This window comes from Amblyomma maculatum, chromosome 4 (assembly GCF_055883805.1).
Source record: "Amblyomma maculatum isolate TAMU_Amacu chromosome 4, ASM5588380v1, whole genome shotgun sequence".
Taxonomy (NCBI): Eukaryota; Metazoa; Arthropoda; class Arachnida; order Ixodida; family Ixodidae; genus Amblyomma; species Amblyomma maculatum.
Genome location: NC_139347.1, coordinates 97,897,700 through 97,917,461, shown reverse-complemented (window position 1 = coordinate 97,917,461; position 19,762 = coordinate 97,897,700). Strand labels below are relative to the sequence as shown.

The window sequence follows — 19,762 nt, the reverse complement described above, 5'->3', positions numbered from 1 at the left end:
GACCGGTTTGCTGAAGTCATGAGCGTATCCTTCTTTTCATGGGCCGAATTATATGTGCCATGCTTAATCTTCGGCTATGGTTCAGTTACATTAATTTGAACTTGTTTATTGAACTTGTTTAATTTTAACCTCTAGTTTACCGTTCAAACTGATGCCTTTATCTGGTCACCAGAAAGGCTCCCTTTAACTTGTTCTCCACTCAACTCAGGTAAATTTTCAGCACCCTTTGAGTTTTATTTGCATCGAGGGTCTATTATGCCAGTACTACATTTTTTAATTTCGGAATACCCACATGCCATGGTGGCTCTATGGTCGCGGCAGTCTGCTGGTAATTTGAAGTTCATAGGTTAACTGCCTCGCATTGGAGGCCACGTTTTGGTGAAGACAAAGCTGAAGACAGCTATGCACTGCTTGTACTGACAATACAGGACTCTTAACTGTTAAAGCTTTTACCAAAATCTTTTTTTATATAAACACGTCTCTTTGGCATTTGTCTAGATGCACTTACACGGCGCATTATTCCTTTACAATAAAAAAAAATATACAGGGCTTCTACGACCAAGCTGCCCAAGAGCACGAGCTGCTTTCAGGCATGTTTGCAAAGATGAAAAAATTGTACGAAGGTTTGGCAGAATTCTACGTCTTCGAGCCCAAGAAGTACACCCTGGATGAATTCTTCACTGATGTCAAGTCTTTTAAAGAGCAGTTCTCTGTGAGTGTTGCACATTTTTTTTTTTTCTCTTGCTTCCCTTTACCATATGTTCTTGCCTTGCAATTATTACTTCAGACTCTCAGGTAGGGCCAGGATGCAGCAAGTTTCAATTTGCCACACATCATTCGTATGTTTCAGAGTTTTGCACGCTTAGTAATTTGCAGTTCACTTACTTAAAAAAAAAGATGCTCATGCCAAAGCCTTGGAAGCCATGGCAAAATATGTTTTGTTTTTCTAGGCACTGATCTGCGTTCTGCAAAATTTTGGCTATTAAATAGGGAATTTGCTGCCGTTGTTTTACTTCATACAGCGCATGTAGTCGTGGTAGCCAAACACAGTGTTAAACATCCATTGTCAGATTGCCTTAACATGAAAATTGAATGCACGCTAGCTAACTGTTAAGCTGGGACAAGCATTTATGACTGCTTTCTAGGACATGCAAGTTATAGTTGGTATACGCATCACACTCTGCCAGTGCACACTGTCGACATGTAACACCGATCCTAATGAAACTGTATGCATTTCAGGCGGCGCATGCAGAGAATGTTCGAGCACGAGAGCTGGAAGAGAAGCGGCAACGGGACAAGGAGGCACGAGAGAAGGCAGAGAAGGAGAAGCAAGAGCGGATGGCCAAGAAAAAGCAGCTGGTGGACATCAGCTCTGGTAATTAACAGCTTGCCACAGCTCAGTTCTCTGTGCGTGTCCCATAGTTTTTCTTTAATTCTTGTGAGCCGGTACTCTTGTATTAGTTTGTGCTAGTTTCACCTCCTACTTTACTGGTTGTATGCTACGGCAATAGCCGATGGCTCATTGCCTTGGCTACATTTTGATGTGGATGACAGCTTGAACCGCGTTTGTAATTTATTGGAAGCCAGTCATGGAGTGTTCGAAGCCAGCAATATCGAAGCATTATGTAGGTACAAGTACGATGCTCTCTAAATATTTTGAGACAGAAGGCAGTGTATGTGTAACAACACGGCGCCTAGCTTGGTATGAACAACTGTAGCGTGAATTTTTCAGAAGTGAGGAAAGAATGACGTGCACCGAAATAAAGCAAAGGTAATTATGACACTGGATGCTTTTTTTTACTCTATTGCCTCCAGGTCAGGACCAGGAAGGTGTCATGGACAGCCTATTGGAAGCCCTGAAAACTGGCTCTGCGTTTTCACACAAGCAACGACGGCGGCCAGCAAGAGGCGGAAATGGTAAGCATTCCTCAGCTGTGCACTGATGTGGGCAGGTATAATTCTGTTTCTACTTGTGTTTTTCGCTCATCCAACCAGTTTTAGGGGATGGCAATTCCCTTAAGAAGGTGCTTGAAATTTGGTTTACTTTTAACGGATGGTGAACCTAAGAAGTTGCCCTGCATAATGTTAGCCTCATATAAACTGACTCTCTTGGCTCTCACTGTGAGCCAGCTGAAGCTTTGCTGGTTTTAATTTATTGCTAGTTTTCACCCTGAGATGGGCAGTGTGTTACCATGCGTAATGCCTGGCCAAAAATAGCCTTGCTTCTTTTTATTTTTATTTTATATTTTTACATTGATAGTTGCTAAGCCCCATTCCTGTGTTTTTCATTATTATATTATTATTATTATTAACATTAGTAGTAGTAGTAGTAGTAGTAGTAGTAGTAGTAGTAGTAGTAGTAGTAGTAGTAGTAGTAGTAGTAGTATAGTAGTAGTAGTTGTAGTAGTAAGGACACAACTGGAATCTGGTTGGTCATGGGGACCATTCTCAGGGCGGTTACTGGGGAAGGAAGAAGGTAAGGCAAGAGTGGAGGATATCCGCGAGGAAAGGGTGGTTACCATCGGAGCCATCTGGACTGTGGTTAAGGTGAAGGGCATGGCCAGAGTGTAAGATTGCACATCAGGAAGATAGTTGCCATGGCGATAGGCCAGAGGGTGGCTTCCATGAAAGCAAGGGGCCATGGTAAGTGTAACGAATGCAGCCAGAGGGTGGCTGCCATGTGAACCAACGAGTGGGTGGTTACTGTGGAAGTAGAAACAGGAAGGCTACTATGGAAATAAGGGGCGGGGGGGGGGGGGGGGGGGGGGGGGGGTTGGCTTTATGGTGACAGCGAATAAATGTTTAACTGAAAGGTGGTTGCTATGGGAAAAATTCAGAGGGTTGCTACCATGGAAGGAGGAGGTTGTAATAAGGTTTGAGCAATGCAACCCTGAGAAGGATGCTATGGGAAGAATCCAGAGGGTGGCTGCTGTGGAAAGGAGAAGATTATGGTGAGATTGGAAAAGTGTGTAACCGGAGTGGAGTTGCAAAGGAAACAACCTAGGAGGTAATCGCCATGGAAGCTGCAGGTTATAGTGAAAATGGAAGAATATGGAGGACAAGCTAACTGGGGTGTCTAAATAGGTGTACATACTAACTGTTACTGTTGTAAGCTATCTTTTGAAAGTAGTTTACTTCAGAGCATCACTGCAGTCCTGGGTAAGTCTGGATCCACCTCCGACTGTTTGTCTTTGCAAGATAAAAAAAGAAAAAACACAGAACATGCCTGTAGAAATTGTTTGCTGTCACACACCACAGCTAATGCTCAGACGTTCATGTCATATACACTGGTAACAACCTGACACTTTTTTTTATTGTCCATTTTGTGAAATTTAGTGATACTAGGAGATATTTCAGCAGTATGCTGGTAAAGTTTCCGCTCCCTCCACTTCTGCTGCTGTGTTCTCTAGCAAAGCAAAGTGTAGCAAGTATACGTGTGACATTTCTGTGTGAATGGAATGGGAACATCAGGTCTTCTGTGCCTAAGCTAGAAAATGAAGCCTGCAATACACTTGCCCATATAAGAATTGCTGGGTCAGCAGTTTTAAAGACTGCAGTCGCTGCTCTTGATCTCACCTGTAAGGAAAACTTAAGGCTAGAAGACAGCTTGGAACTTCTGAAATTAGTGCAATGGGAAGAAGCTTGTGGTACAAGTGTCACTAAAGTCATTTAAGCATCAGTGAACAGCTTGGCATCATTGTGTGTTAGTAAATTTAAAACAGAAAGAGGTCCAAGTTCTTGTCTCGTGCCAACTATGGTATCGCAAAAAAATTGTGTCTTGGTAGCAGAACAAATTCTTTCTGAGAACAATGATGCTGAGAGCGGTGTCTATGACGATACGAATACTGCTTTCCACTATAGGAAATAACAAAATGCATACCAAAAGTGGCATCTCGTGTTATGATGATACTCTTCTACGATGGGAAATATAATAAAATGCGGACAACGACAGTGATAAAGTGAAGAACTGGTTTGCAGCAAAGTATAGGCCGTTCCCTTTTACACTTCGCATGCCTGTATATTTCACGGCCTTATTTACGACTATTTTTGAGTGTTCTGGTGGAATATGTAATCATGAGTAAAATAAACCAAGATTTGTTTCGATGACATTTTAGTGGAATTCGTGGCAGCTTTTACACAGCGTGGCATGCGATAAACGGCGGAAATGTTGTAGCACAAAAGCCAAGGAGTTAACAGAGCAGTAAGTTGCCAGTAAGACAGATGGCATGATTTGCTGTGTACACTCATTCATCTCATGTCTGTGACTTGTCTTTATTTATTTCGGCAGCAGCAAACAAGGGCCAGCTGACGAGAAGTCGCTCTCGCGGTGGAGCAGCAGTGTTTGGAGATTCCAACTACATAGAGTGCCGGACAATAGCACAGCAGAGCTGACAGCCGCTGCTGTGCTCCTGTTGACGCGCCTGGTCTCCTCCATCTCCAGACAGATATGTTTTATTTGTGCCTCTGTGTCTGCACACGACTCTTCCACGACATTGTGATTTTGTGCTTATTGCAAAGGCTCCCAAGGACGCTACTGTTGGGCTCTCTACAAACGCACAGTGCCGAAGTTGTCTTGTTCTTGTCTTGCCTTTAGAGCTTCCGCATTGCTGGATATATATATTTCTTTTTTTGTTTTGTTCATCACTTCCACAGGAAATGTGTTTTTCATTGCATCATACTGCCTGAGAACAAAAGGACAAAAAAACATATATAGAAACCCTGAGAGTACTCGTTCATTTACTAATTTGCACACTTGTGTACTGTCTTGAAACTAGAGCAGAGCCCCGAGTTATGATTATGCAGTTTTGTCACTATAGTTTATGAGTTAGTGTTCAAAGCCAGTGATTTTATAGAGTTTAGAAACAAGACTTACTTTCTAATACTTTAAGTCAGCTTCCTTTATAGCAGACTCCTCTACTCTGGGGCTTGCTGAGATGATTGGAAGAGCTTAGATGTTTATTGGGGAAAAAATAGAATTAGGCAGTACTGCTGCAATCAAACGGTTTTGCATTTTTGCGAAAAATGTTTGTTATAGCTTTTCTTCGTAACCCTGTCACATAGTGTTCTTAACGGCTGATAGAGCATACGGGCCCCTCATACTTTGACACATCCGTTGCGTGAATCCGGTGACTACTCCTAAATAAATTTTTTTTCGTGCACTTGCATCTCGTAAAGTTTTGTTAACGATAGTATGTACTAGAGAGATCCTAGAAATATGAAGCATTTTAATATAACGGTGAATGTATGTAAGCCTATTTTAGTTGACTTTGAATAACATGAAAAGTGGTTAATCAAAACGGTTGAGGAGGGAAGGCAGTAAAGCACACCGGAGCTCATTTGGCCTTGATATTTTTCTGAAAACATATTAACTGCTGTTAAATCGATTAGCTTAACTGTGTTGCCATATATAACTATCACTGGACACATGAAATTCACTCCCATATTGCTGTCTTCACAAGTGAATACATTGCTTGCAAACTTAAATTCATACCTTGGAGGTTTATTTTTGCCAGAATTTTTTCTACCCTGCACTCTGCTTTCTAGTGTGTGAGCATAGCCAAAATGAAGGATTCAAATTAATTACATAGGCATATGATAGCAGTCTTAAATGTCCACATTTCTTTTTGGGAAAACAAGGCCTCTGTTTGATTGTATATCATAAGATGCTCAAGTATTCACAGTTCTCGAATAAATTTGAGTAGCAAGCGCACATAATGTTCATGTCCTTGCCTTGTGTTCTGTTTACCTTTAATTTATAACCCAAATTATTCTTACTTTTGGGGTGGAACATTTACATTATAATGCTTGCCAGACAGCCTCATTGATAATGAAGATAGTACTGAAGATAGAAAAAGTTCGTTAAGCAAACATTAATCTACACTTTATTTCTTGTTCGTGCTTGCATCATTTATGTCCGGGGCTTAGGCGATGAACTAGAGCTTGCAATTTTTTTTAAAGGAAGTGCATTAAGGGAGAGGCTATGGGAAGAGCTGCACTGTTTAAGCGATATGGTGCCATCTTTTTCTGTAAGTGTACTTCCTTTCACTGTTTATGGTAGAGGCATATTTGTTGGCACTGTGTATTACCAGCAGTGCAAACTGTTTATTTGGCTTGGTCAGCCACCTAGCTGTAACATTGCCATCCGGTGTTTATGTCAGCTACTTGAGTATTGAGCTGTGGTATGAAGATGTTTGTGGTATGAAACATTGGATGATGAACACCTGTCTTGCGTTTAAGATTGTGTTGTAATCTAAGAGGAAGATATGTGGTTGGAATCGAGCTTTGCTTGACCTTTGATGGTGTTTCTGTAGTAGCATTTGTTTAACCTCTGAATTAAGGTGAAAAAATTGAGCGATGATGATTTCTACCTTGTGTTTTGTCACACAATGTTCTGGCAACATTTACTGATGTTTCTGCTACTTGGGGCAGTTTATGATGTGATTATCTCACTCGTTTCTTATTAGCGTCATGCTTCTGCAGGTGTCAGTGATTGACATGAAGTGTAGGATTGCCTATGCAAGTTAGCAGGCTTGTACATAGAACGTTGTGTAAATTTATACATGTGCGCGGTTGTGGTGCGAGTGCTTTACCTTGTTACCGGAGTGACTGCTCGCAACGAAGCTTTTCTTGTAACATAGTGAAAAAAAAAAAGAGGTGTGCATATAACAGTGTGTATGAGGTGTAGTGCAGTTTATACACTGCCATGGGACCATGCTTACAGGCAGGTTGTTACAAAACCTTGCTGGATGCTGTGATCCTGAATACATTCAATGCTGTACAGAGGAAAATAAGAGAGCTCACAGAAGCTTGTAAAGCATATAAAGACTGTGGTTTGTCGAGTTCACTTGAAGCGATGCAATTTTTACTAGGGTGTTGCACATTTTCAATTTTAAACATGCACCACGCTCAGAGTTTAGTTGTGATATACACAAGATCCATAAATATTTTTATAGATGAGCACATATATAGGTACATAACCTGCAGAAAGATGCATCCTGTGTCCTGTTCGTGTTTGTGTAAGTTGCTTACACTCAATCCGTGCTGCGCCCAATTGTTGATCTGTGACGGCAGTGCCTGATGTGGCAACATGTTCATCATGCTTGTACACCATTCCCGCCTCGGCGCGAGTTTCGTTGTGCGAATGCGGATTGTGACACCAGAATCGTAACTTGAGTGTGGTCTTGTTATAGAAACGGCGGGTGTGCCGATTAAGCTTTCATGCCTTTATCATTCTTGTCATGTGCGTTGCTTTGTCTTCGTTTTTTTTTTTTTTTTCTTTTTTTTTTTTTCGTGCAGACATCTGCTTAGTGGGTGTCTGATTTGCATGCGTCCACTGTGCAATGCGAAAGTGCTGTACAGGTGCCGCGGCCATAGAGGCCATAGTTGGCTATGCATTTTTGCTCGACTTTTGTGAGAGCTTTACAGGCCTGAATGATAGCCGTTTTTTAATGAGAAGCTTCGTAAGGTGCATGATTTCTTGCGACACGAATGCACTTTCTGAAGGGACATTGCTCAATGCTGGCATACGCTGTGTCCGTTACGCTCGAGAGCTTGGATTCATTAGGATGCCAGGACCGTACCGGTACAAATAAAATGAATCTGTTGTTTTTACCGACTGGCTTGTTGTGAATGATGTCAATCCTAAAAACGTTGGCCGATGCGTAGTCGAAGAGCGAATGTAGTAGTTTTGTGGCGCCCCCTCATAGGTAAGTATGTCCGTGCCCGCTCGCTCCAGACTCTAGCTTCTCTGAGAAGATCCAGTTCCGTTTCCTCCTGCGCTCATGGGAAGGTTCTATGGGTAGGTTAATGCGGTGCGGTGCGAACATAGTTTTTGTGCGCGTTAGATTATTTTCTTGACCGCAACGCAGTCAAGCGTATAAAGATAACGTCAGTATGAATGTTGTGTACAAATCGGCGGGCAAGTACAAGCACTTTCGCGGTACCCGTGCGGGTGCGAACCTTGCGAAAATTGCGACCGCTGGAGTCGTCTACACGATCGTGGTCGGCGGCTTGTCTATGTGAGTAAATCGGCTCGTTTTCTAGGCAGAAATCGGGACTATAAACTACAAACAGGGTTGCCTTTATAACCTGGTGATGGTGTCCGCCTCACTTTTCGACTTGCTGCGCAGCAGGACGTCACCATCTGGGTCGACATAGGACACGAACTGTGTGTGGTATCGAAAATGGAGCAAGACTCGTATTTCAGCCAAAGGGGGAAAAAAAAAAAAGAAATCCCCAAAACTTGTTGCCCCAGGGCTTACTTTGGGTTTGTTTCTCTTTCTTCGTTAGCGCGGATACTGGGTTCGAGCATGACTGCATACTGCATAGTGGCAGCGCGTGCAGAAGCAAGAAAAGCATCTCGGGTGCTTCGAAGTTTCAATAAAAGCTCTACATCAGAGGCATTTGTTGGAAACATTTGCAGGGTATCTGGAAAACACTATTAAGGGTCAAGTAAACGCGATATTTTCTCCGATGTGGTTTGATTTGAAAGGAAAACAATTTGATACTGCAGATTTGCACCCCGTCGCTACATGTGTATTGCAGCCTGGTTTCGTTCTCTCGCTTTAGAGTGGATGGCAGCGATTTTTTAACATTTCGTCGCATGCTGTGATATCTGTAGGGCAGCAGCACGTGATTAGTTTGTGCAGTACATATAGATTGCTCTTTCCATTGCGGCTTTATTACTGTTCTCTAAATACCTGTCCAGCTACTCAACATGGACATGAATTCAGTATAGTAGTGGTTACCTAGTGTTAGTTTCATTCAGCTATGAACATCAGGAATCGATGTGCAGGTGCACAGATCTTTACAGTAGTATCATTGTAAAAAAAAACCGTTTTCTGCTATTCACAAGAAGTGTCACCAGATAATTTTGACAGCATTAATACTGGCCCCATAAATTGCTAGAACAATAACAATGCCAGTGCACTTGTGGAGATTATGTAATTGAGGAAGCATCATCTTATCCACTCATTTCAGCAACAAAGGTTTAGCTCAAGAAATCAAGACGTTTCTGCTTTCCTGCGGAAGCCTTGTTCACTACGCTGCTTCTTTTGTTGCTGAAATAAACCTGCTTCCCGACCAGATGAGATCTCGTTCGACCTTAAATTTCATTGTATGTGCTGTTTGCTGATAATGGTGGCAATGTTATGGGAGCATAGTACCCACTTCACACAAGGGAATCAGACTTCGTGGTCAGCATTGATGCCCCACCAACTGTTTTGTTGTCAGCCACCACGTATCATGTCCCTGTGTATCACCGTGTATACAAAGGGAGTGTGCTTATGCATCATCTGTGTGTCATCACTTTGCTGATTTGATGTATTTGTATGTTGTTAAAGAACATATTTTGTCTTTTCCCTTTTCCTGCAGCTTGATGGTGCCCCGTGATATTGTGAAACCTTTCATGAAGCCTTTCGCTCCAAAGAGTACAAGCATCGGCAAAAAGCTGGATGAGTCTGCAACTTTCGGCGTTAAAAACATCAACCAAGATATCAGGAACCTTTAGTTTCTGAGATGCCCCTTATTATCAGTAGTTTTGTAGTCTATACATGGCGGATATACTTTTGTATTGCTTTTTTAAGTGTTGATTAAGCACTACTTTTCTTATTCCTCTGATGAATTGTTTAGATTAATTTTTGCTCCATATATTCGTCTTCATGTAATAATTATTTCTGGGAGGTCATCAGAGACCACAGCTGATTACTAAGCAAGACAGAGACAATTTTTCAGTTGCTTTGACTTCTCGTGACTTGTTTAACTAGTTTCTGTGTTTGTTAAGGGCAGGCCTGATGCATGCTGCTGCAATGCTATGTGTACCAGTAGTGCCAACATGTAGCCAGGTCCCCGGTGACTTAACTGTTTTGCAAACCTTTTCACCACTATTGGTGTGTTGTGACAGTAGTAGTAAGTCTGAACCATGGACAGATGTGCTGTGCGGCCTCGGGCCGAAGCCACTTGTCCTGCGTGTGGGGAATTGGGGGTGGGTGCCATGGAGGCCCACGTTGAAAAGTGCCTCCAGCGCTTCAGCAGACCCTCCAGAGCCGCGGATGCATGCATCTGCGTTGTGTGCCGCAAGGACATCACGTCTTTCGACGAACCTCAGCGGCTGGCTCACGTTAACAGGTGAGAGCTGTGACAAGTCTCAGAGAAACAGTTGCATAGTTGCGGCTATTCCTTGCTGAACGCTACGTAATAATCGTTGCTCATTAACGGCAGCCTGTGGCTAAAGACGTACACTGTTCAGCACTGTTCTGCAAATGGCATTTTTTTTAGCTTCAACTTTTAAAATGAGCGCAGACTTTTGTGCCACATTCCACAGGCTTTTAGAAAGAGACACTTAATATGCAGCACGTGCTGCTGTTGATATATCTATGCAATCTTATGTCAAGAGTGCGCAATTCAAGGTCAAAAGGGGGTAAAAAAATAAAAGATTACTTAAAGCTGATGTTTTCCTGCAGCATTGTGCATATGCAGGGAATGATTTGCAATTCAGCTCTTGAAGGTGTGGTAGCAAAATGATGGACTAATGGTTGTGAATGGAACCGACTTGTTTTGTACTGTTTACTCTATATTCGACGTGCAGCAGTAAATGTGTAAAATAGAATAAATGCCTGTCTCTTTACAATAAAAATTTTTTTCCCCTGGTGCAGATGCCTTGATGGAGAGGCTGAGGAGCCTGTGCAGGAGCCAGTTGTCTCGACCCCCTCTCGAAATGGAGCCCCTAGTTTTGTCCTTTTAGACTGCCCACTCTGCGAGCGCTCATTCAAGACCTCTGAGGTCTCTTTATTTATTATTATTATTATTTATTTATTTTTTTTGCCTTGCTTGTTTACTGTATGTGTAGAAGTACAGCTTCCTATCATTTTCAGTCGTATCCAGCCACTCGTTTTGTTTTATTGTTGCTTAACTGTTTCAAGATATTTCAGATGTAGGTGGTTTTCTTCATTTGGCTTATAATTTTCTTTTTAAATGCTTGCCATGAGTCTTGCATTGGGTTAGTATAAGCAAGGATATGTCAGAGCAGGGAACTGAACACCCCCAACTTGTCTCTGATGGCTATGGCTACACAGCCAGATCACACTTTTCAATATGTGATGTATGACTAGGGCACTGTGGAAATACCTGGATTGCATGCATCTTTTTCCATAGTGTTTGAGATGGCTGTCTGTATTTTAGATGCCATGTGCCAAAACTTCTATAGGCATTCTTAACCTGTCGACAGTCTTGACAGTCAAACACTCTTGTTTCCACAAGTGCATGAAACATCTTACTCACAAGCACCGATGCATCTGACATATTTTAGATGCACTTTTTATACTATTAGGTATGTTAGACTTGCATGTTCAAATTTGAAATATTTGCTCACATGCTTAGTATACATTACGTGACACGGCTGTCGTGGCCGCTTTTTGATGGAGGCGAACAAGCAAGGCACCCGTGTGCTGTGCGATGTGAGTGCACGTTAAAGAACTCCAGGTGGTGAAATTTCCGGAGCTCTCCGCTACGGCGTCTCTCATAGCTATAGGCGCTTTGGGACGTTAAACCCCACAAACCAACCAAACCAACATTACATTCTCTCATCTTTTACCTGTTCATTAGCTTATATGGATATTTTTGCAGCTAGCATCTTGCTCAGGTTGGCACTGTTTATATTTGTGACATGGCAGTTCTGGCTACATTTATCTGCATTGAATCATTTTTTTTTTAAATGAATTTCATTGCAAATCTGTTTTTCTTTTTTTTTTTTGCGGCAACTGTCATTGGTCTCTTCATGTAAATTAAAAAGTTGTCTCGGTAACTGACTTTGCATTGGCTTTAACCTACTACTTTGATGATGCTTGCATGCACATTGTCAGGTTTTCTGCCAGATTCTGCACTTAATGATAGAACTGAAAGGGCTGATATAAGAGACTGTATTGCTATCTGCAAACTCTGCCATCTTGAGGCATGCAGTTAGTTTGCATACAATCCTGATGTCACATTGGTTGTTCAGGTTTTGGTGGTATTAAGAGATCAATCACCACAGAACCTTGATTCGATTACTGCTGCTTAAGGCCGATTCACATGGCGGATGGAATTGTTGGAGTCCTGCGAGAGGACGAGCACCGTGTGGCCCGACGTCACTGGCTCCGCCTCGTCTACGGATGGCGCAGCCTTCACAAACCAAAAACTGGCGCACGCGTTTCTCCTGTCAAAACATGGGGGTTGTCTGCTATTTTTCTAGTAAAACTACATCTTCTAATTTGAGGCAACAATGATATTTTTGTTTCTTTTTTAACCTAGGGGGGCGCGCTTTTGTGGTGTCAAGAATTGAGTGCATTGAGGCTCTCGCCTCTGGCCATTGAAGCACCCTAGTTGTAGTTGGCTTGAAATGCCGTCGCCTGCCATTTTCCTCTGCAGTGATGAAGCCGCAAGGAGCGGTGCAGCTCCGGCCCCCGGCGGAGTGACGTTGGATGATGTGGTGCTCCGTCCACAGACGGTTTGTCCGTCATGTGAATCGGTCTTTAGCAAAAGTTGGGAGCTTTATGACTCATGCTTGGTGTTAAATCAAAATACGTCGGAAAATTTTGCTTGCAGTGTCGTAATTTTGGATAATCGTAGTAACCTCTCCTTCACACCAAATTCTGCGATATCTCAAATCTCCGTTCCCATTTCACTCTGTTACACTTCCAACCATTAATCTGCTTTTTTCAAGCCCCTTGGCTTATATTCATCTCATCTAAAATATCATTAATGGGAATCATGGAATATTGTAAACCTGAATGAGCTAGACAGACAAAGCAGAATGGTAGGTTAAAAAGCTATTATGCAGAAAACTAAAGTAATTTTCAGTAATTTAGGAAGGGAACTGCAGCTCACGGTGCTAGAAGTGGTAAAGGACTTATAAAGGCGGTTAGTGACTGCAGGTTCAGATCACGGGGGTGAAATAAATTGGAATAGGAATGGGGCAGAGTGCATTTGGCAGGCGCTGTAAATATATGAATTACAGTTTACCTGCATCCTTCAAGAGAATGGCATGGCAGCTTTATCTTGCTTAGCATCTTACCTGTATAGTTGAAATGTGGAGGCTAATAAAAAGGGTTCATCCTGAGTTCACGGCAATGTAGCTAGTTATGGGAAAGAAGGTGATTAGTGCAAAATTAAGGGACTGCAAGAGAGCAGAGCTGCTCGGGGCAAATCTGTGAGCAAATACATTCTAGTAAAAGTCGAGAAGAAATGGGCGTGGGCAGTGCATGTAATGTGAAAGAAAGGTGACCAGTCATTGCTAAGGGTGGCTGTGTTGGTTCCTAGAGAAGGCAAACTTGGCTGGAGGTATCATAAATTTAGGGGTATGGATGAAATTACTGCAAACTTTGCGGGGATAAACTGACCGAAGCTTGCACAGGACTAGGTGAATAAACCTCTCCCTGGCGTAAACAATGCGACGTCAGAGGTGTTGGTCAATGGGCAAAATCGGCCTCTTTTGTTTCGAACCGATTTTTACAAGTGTTACCCCATTGCCTTTGTTGTCCCCATTATACGCACACTCACTTTATATTCCAGTGTTTCTTCTGTTTAGAGCCTCCTCTGCAGGATGCACATTTTGCCGATAGTCCCAGAAGCATGTGCTTTGACGATGTAGGCTAGGAGAGGCCTTTGTGATGCAGTGGGTGCAGTTAGGCTGATGATAAGAGTGAGGATAATGAAGTTGATGGAACTGGCATTGGGAGTGCTCTGTTCTAACAGCCCTTGAACACATTTGTATGGTAGAGCGAGGGTGAGGAATATAGGATTCTTGATGGCACAAACTGAACAAGAATCGGGAGAGAAACCTGCCCACTATCAGAGGTTTGTTCTAGACGAAGGCATTTCCTCATGTTGAAACGTTGCAGGCCGACTGAAGCTTTTCTTTCAAATCTTGTTCAGTTTGTTCTGAACCCATTGTAGTGGCTCTAAGTGCTCTACTGAAATAATAATAATGGTCGTAATAATAACAACAACAACAATAATAATAATAATAATAATAATAATAATAATAATAATAATAATAATAATAATAATAATAATAATAATAATAGTAGTAGTAGCAGCGTAATAAAAAAAATTCCGAGAGCACTGTAGAATCTACACTGTGGAAACGCGAAAGCTGGAGCGTTGCTGGTTCATACGGTGCATCACGTTTGCTCTCATTGTTATTATCAACTAAATGCACCGTCATTATCATTGCTACTGCCATAATTGTCATTATCACGAATTGCAGCAGCATTGTCATCGCTACTATCATCTTCACTGTAGACAAGGAGAATTATGATGCGAGTTTTACGATCTCGAATGCGGCACTGTTGATTATAGCGCTTGTCTGGGGATCCGAGAGATGGAGGCTCGGTTCATGGCGGCACGGCGGAGACATGGCTTTTATTTTTCTGATGACTTCATTAGGATGATTGACAAGTGACACATCAGTGCACAGATCCAACGCGGAGATCCCGCGCACATCTCGTGCATAACTCTTCTGCACAGGATTTCGTTCCATGAGCCTGTTCGCCTTAATAATAGTTGTAAAGTTCCTCTCACTGTGGAGGTTCATGGAGGTTCATTGATGGCTTGGCACTGCTGATGCACTGCAAGCCAGTTACAGTTATACAGCAAGCAGCCTACCTCAAGGTTGATTGTGCTGCACACTAGTTTACCATCCTTGTCACTAAGGCTTGCTTGCTTGTCCTATTCTGTTCTGTTTGCTTGACCTATTCTGAGTCTGTGCATGTTTCTTTGTTTTGTCTAGGCATGCAAGAACCACATAAAACAATGCAGTACAAAGTTGGGCATGTCCCCAAAGCAGGTGGTGGAAGCAATTCGGTTGCAGCAGCGTTATGTGCAAGAAAGGATGGCTGTTGGATTGCCTGTTGTCCGAAGAAGGTAACTTTTTTTTTTTTCTTTTTATCTTTGGGGAGAAGGGGGGGGGGGGGGGGGCATATTGTTTGTTTATTTTAACTATGCTGCAAACACTTTCAGAGGGTTCCATAGCGTGGTTTTCTGTGTTGAGGACATTTTAGGCTTATTAAAGATTTGGCCATTATTTGCTGTAGTAGCTGTCATGTATATTTGTCACATTTCTCTTGTGTTTTTTATTTTTGTGCTTCCTGCTTGAGCAGTGTGTCTATATTTTGAATGCTTCTTTTTTCTTCCAGCAAACACAGCAATGTAATGTTCATGTTTTCCAATACTTCATTATATAGAAATTTTGAAGGTTTAACAGAGCCACCATGCTTGAGCATTAAATAGTTACACCTGCCTTTCTTTCTTCCTCTAACTTCTTGTAGAAGGAATGTGCCATCAGATTCATCAGCTGCACCCCGTGCAGCAAAAAAGCCACGACCTGTAGCATCAGTCCCCAAAAGGTAATTGACAAATGAGAATAGACTTTATTTTTCTTCCTTGAACGTTGCCACTTTTTACAGATGTAACAGATGCATCAGTCTGCAGTCTAATCTTTTTCCAGCATGTGTTCCTTCTCAGAAGCATGCTGTAGTAATAAGCCTATAGCTTTTATTAGTAGCGAAATTCATCTTTCTATTGGTGTGAAACATGTTCCAAAAATAGTCTGGACATGTCCATTAGATAGCCTTGTAGCTCAGACAGTGCTGCAAAGCATAATGCTGCAGTCATTTAAGCTTTTTAGTTACTATGCGAAAAATTGGGGAAGAAGTACGCAATGATTTAAGAGTAGTAGTTACCATATTATTATAATGAAATGTGAAATTACTACCTCCATGGTGCAATTGTTCTGCAATCTGCGACCCCACTCGCACGTTTTTGTAAATCGGAAACTTTGCCTAAACATATCGTTAAAGGTATAATAAATAAAAAAATTGGCGCCGAGATTTCCAGCACAGATGGTAGCTATCGCATTGGGAGTGACCAAAACAATCCACTTTATGAACAGAAATGAGCGGACAGTAAGTATTTTAATGAATATTCCTCAAATCGCCGCACCTAGCGGGCTCCTGTGAAAGCTCTGACAAAACCATATATCACGTCACAACTACCCCGATCGTGGCCGGTTGCAACTGTTTATTTTTCCTTTCCCCTGTGGCACTCACAAAGCGCAGGGACGGACAAGCTTTTTTTTTTTTTTGTTGCTCGTGATCCTGCGCACAATTCATTGTTCCCTCCCACCGCGCAAACAATTGCCCGCAATACGCCCCCTCCATACGCGTCCCCCTCGACCTCCCTTGTGTGCAGCATTCTACACTTCGCAGCATTGTGCACGGCGCGATGCGGGGGAACCAACACTGTGTGTAGCCGGTCAACCAACTTCAGGTGCGGGAGCGGCGGCAGCGAGATCGCGGGGCCATGACGTTGCTGAGGGTAGTTGTGACTTCACACTTGCCGACTCACAGTGGGAGCGCGCTGCCCCTGACCCGGCGGCCGCTCTGAAAACATCAAAAATATACCCATCCGCTCAAAACTAACCTGAATTATGTGTCTGTACTAGTGTAATCGTGTCTTAAGAATGCAAATGTGGTGCTTTCTGAATATTCTTGGATATTCGTTCAGTATACCTTTAATGAATTTCTAGAGCTCCAGGAGAAATACAGCAACATCATGGACTTTTATACGAACAGTTTAAAAAGCGCTGATTACGTTGGGAGTGCAGTGGTGCGAGGAAGATGGGAGAAAATAGACTTTAACAGTGCACACCCATTTTTATGGCGGTGTTTTACACCATCTCTGCCTGTGTAGAAAAAATAGCAAGTGATAACATTATAAACAGTATTAATATAGTACACAGATTCACCTAGCGTACTCACAGCTGTTCACTTCAGAAATGCAGTTAGAGCGCTACTTGGGAACATCATTCACAATGTAACAGCAGCAAGAAATCAGCAATAAAAAGGAAACTTCGGTTGTTTGATTACATGCCAAATGGCACAGCGTGTCAGGAAGCAACATGGAAGGCCCCGCATTTCTTGCGCGGAATTATTGTTAGTGGGCTTGCAATGCTCAATGAATGTGGTAAGGAAAGAATAAAGCAGTGGCATCTGCAAGATGTTTGCTTGTTATTCCATTCATTAAATGTGGGGAACAGGTCTGGATACAGGACAAAAAAAAAAGACAGCTTGTATAGTCAATGCCAGTACCGTGGCATTTGCTTGTCTCATGTGCAATGCTTTTAGCACTGTTTCTCACTTTCTAGGTATGCTCCAGCTCAGTTACCTTCTTATTCTAGTGTATTCCATTCATTTCTGTTCGTTTGGAGGCAATGGTGAGCAGTTTTCTTTGCAATAGGCATCTGCCACTGCTGTCACAATTGTTATTGCTGTTCATACAGTTACTGGTGGCATCTTGAATGGTGCTGGTTAATTTAAACCACCTCAGGTTCTTCAAGGCTTAATCTCAGGAGTTTAATGGTATGTAGGATGGCTTCTGAGTATAAGAAGCTTGCACGTTTTCTTAGCCGTCCCACGGGGAAAAAATAGGAAAAAAAAAAAAAACAGCAGTTCAACTTGGTTAAATAATAAATAGAATGTGGAGCGATTGTTCTTTTTGGTTATGCTATTGGTTTTCGGTTGGTTGGTGACATCAGACGCTTGGTATTACTTGACATAGGTATAAAAACCTTACGTTAACTAAGCCTTCTGCTTCTTTCACATAGTGTTTGTCTAGATGACGTCTCTTAAGGTCAGCAGTCAAGGGTGAAGGTCGAGGTTGGTTGAAGGTAAAAATGCCTGGCATGGCGTGAAACTGCTTTTGCGTTGAGTAGCGCTATTACTCTAAAAGGTGGTGAAGGTTTGTGTAATCTTTGCCTGCAGCAAATACCAAGAGGAAGTGCAGATGGCTCGTGCATTGTCAGCCTCATTGTCCACAGCCAACAGAGACCAAGAAGAAGCGCAGCGACGATTCTGCGAGCTCCTTGGAGGCAGCCACTCTCTGGGGAGGAAAAGGAAGCATGCAGTGTGCGTATCTTAATTGTCACCGAGTCTCAACATGGCAGGCATGATCTTCTTTTTGCAGATGCCTAGCTTAGTAAGAAGGTTATCTGGCGGCTTTTGCAGCAAAAGGGGAAGGGTTTCGTTCGGTGAAATTCTAACCGGCGGGATAGTGCAAGCATGCTTGGCTGTGAAATTTCATTTATTTATCATATTTATGAATTACTGCAGACTTAAATATACATCTGGGTTTGAGAGAGAAAACTGTCGCCAAGCATGCAATTGGAAGAACACAAAATCAATGCATTGATTGGCGATACATCACGGGTATCATATACTACCCCGCTCATTATGACCTGCAACCCCAAGTAGCAGGACTGGAGTGCTTCCTGGAAGCATGATGGTGCCGACAAGTGACGAGCTTGGAAACGAAAGGGAAAGGATTTTGCTGCCAATGCTGTCAATTGGGCTGGTTAGTGAAATGAGTCTGACACGTGCACAACAAAGACGCGCAAAGATGCTCCGCAGTCATCCTTCTCCCCTGTGCCATCTGGTCTTGGCAGTGATGTGGCGTTGTCGCATCACCGGCACTTGTGTATCGAATGCTGGGTTCATGTTGTACTTGATTTTGGTTCCATCATTTTGTTAGCACCTAATTTCAAACGAGCTCAGATTTCATTGAGCAGACGATGCAGGAGATGCACCTGGCTGCCGGAACAGCACAATCCTTTCCACTTAGTTTTGAGGCACGCCACTTGTTGGCCCCAGCATGCTTTTGGAAAATGCTGTTGCCGCGCGCTCGCTGGTTGCAAGCCATATTGAGCGTGTTATTCCTGCAAAAAAGCACACACAAACCACACTGCAGCTACAGCAAAAAGAAAGGGGGGGGGGGGAGGCAAAGAGGGTGGGAAGGGGACAGTAGCAAATTAATCAACGGTTGCAATAAAAGGACCGTACAGGCCAAAGATTTTGTATGACTGGTTGAATCTCTGCCTGTGGAAAGGATGCATTGATGCTTCGTTTTTTTGTGCACAAAATGTGAACAGACACTGGAAATGTACAAGAGATTTCGAGCATAGTCTACAACTGTTGGTTGGCATAACTCCAGGCGGATGCAGGTTTTCTTGATGACTGCTAAGATAACCGGTGCTAGGCTGCCTACTCGGTGAATTTCTTTTACACACCAGTCTTGCAAGTGAACCACACTGTCTTTTTGTTTTTGGTAACGTCAAATGCAGTCATTCCGAAGAGTATTGGCTGCGGGGTACCAATGTTTTCATTTAGCACACTGCTGATCATGGTTTCCCATGGAGAACGGGTGGCAAGCACAATTTTTTTGTCTCAGTCACGGCAAGAAAGATGTGTCCAGTGCTTCTCTCTTAGACTGATAAAGGTTATTTAACGTTTTCAGTTTCTTTGTTGCATGTTTGGCTTTGCAGGCCCTCTCTTTGGAAGCAGTTACTACTGCTTCGGCACAAGATTGCGATATAACAGTGTTTTAACCATCAGGCGGAGAAGAGTGAAAGTCGTGGTTCAGCTCCATGAAATGGACTGTTCTGCGCAAGTTCAAGCTACTGTCGGTACAGATCAAGGTGGCTCTGTGCTTGTTGTATAGGATGAGCATATGAGGCATCGTTCCTAGATACGGGGCATGGAGGAAGGAAACAACTTAGGAGAGGCCCTTGCCATTCCCAATGCATTGGAGAAAGTGTGGCGGAAGTGACGTCAAAATTTAGGGTTAGCCAAGTCGGGCCATTAGCAACGCGACGCTGTTGCTATGAAAACTCGGGCCACTAGCAACAGCGCTGCTGAGGGCCCTAGGTACATGAGTGTCGCGGAGAAAGAGAATG

At 42.8% G+C, this 19,762-nt stretch overlaps 2 protein-coding genes across 3 annotated transcripts in view; both read left to right on the top strand.

Annotated features, from left to right (window-relative positions):
• Window positions 1-6: 6 nt before the first annotated feature.
• LOC146191757 (protein diaphanous-like) lies at window positions 7-7,299 on the top strand. 2 transcript variants are annotated; one of them, XM_084602264.1, is made up of 5 exons: window positions 7-24; window positions 548-712; window positions 1,240-1,375; window positions 1,816-1,917; window positions 4,292-7,299. In XM_084602264.1, exons 1-5 carry the CDS (start codon window positions 19-21, stop codon window positions 4,390-4,392), a joined length of 510 nt encoding a protein of 169 aa, XP_084458390.1. In that variant the 5' UTR covers window positions 7-18; the 3' UTR covers window positions 4,393-7,299. The 2 variants fall into 2 exon arrangements, with proteins under 2 accessions (XP_084458390.1, XP_084458389.1); XM_084602263.1 differs by having other exon boundaries at window positions 4,289-7,299.
• Window positions 7,300-7,753: 454 nt separating this feature from the next.
• LOC146191755 (uncharacterized) overlaps window positions 7,754-19,762 on the top strand; it is a 76,337-nt gene continuing 64,328 nt past the window's right edge. The window contains exons 1-6 of the mRNA XM_084602265.1: window positions 7,754-8,018; window positions 9,373-10,125; window positions 10,653-10,779; window positions 14,765-14,898; window positions 15,303-15,380; window positions 17,796-17,939. Coding sequence (XP_084458391.1) covers window positions 9,920-10,125; window positions 10,653-10,779; window positions 14,765-14,898; window positions 15,303-15,380; window positions 17,796-17,939 — 689 coding nt within the window. The 5' untranslated portion in view covers window positions 7,754-8,018; window positions 9,373-9,919. The remainder of the gene's footprint in view (window positions 8,019-9,372; window positions 10,126-10,652; window positions 10,780-14,764; window positions 14,899-15,302; window positions 15,381-17,795; window positions 17,940-19,762) is intronic.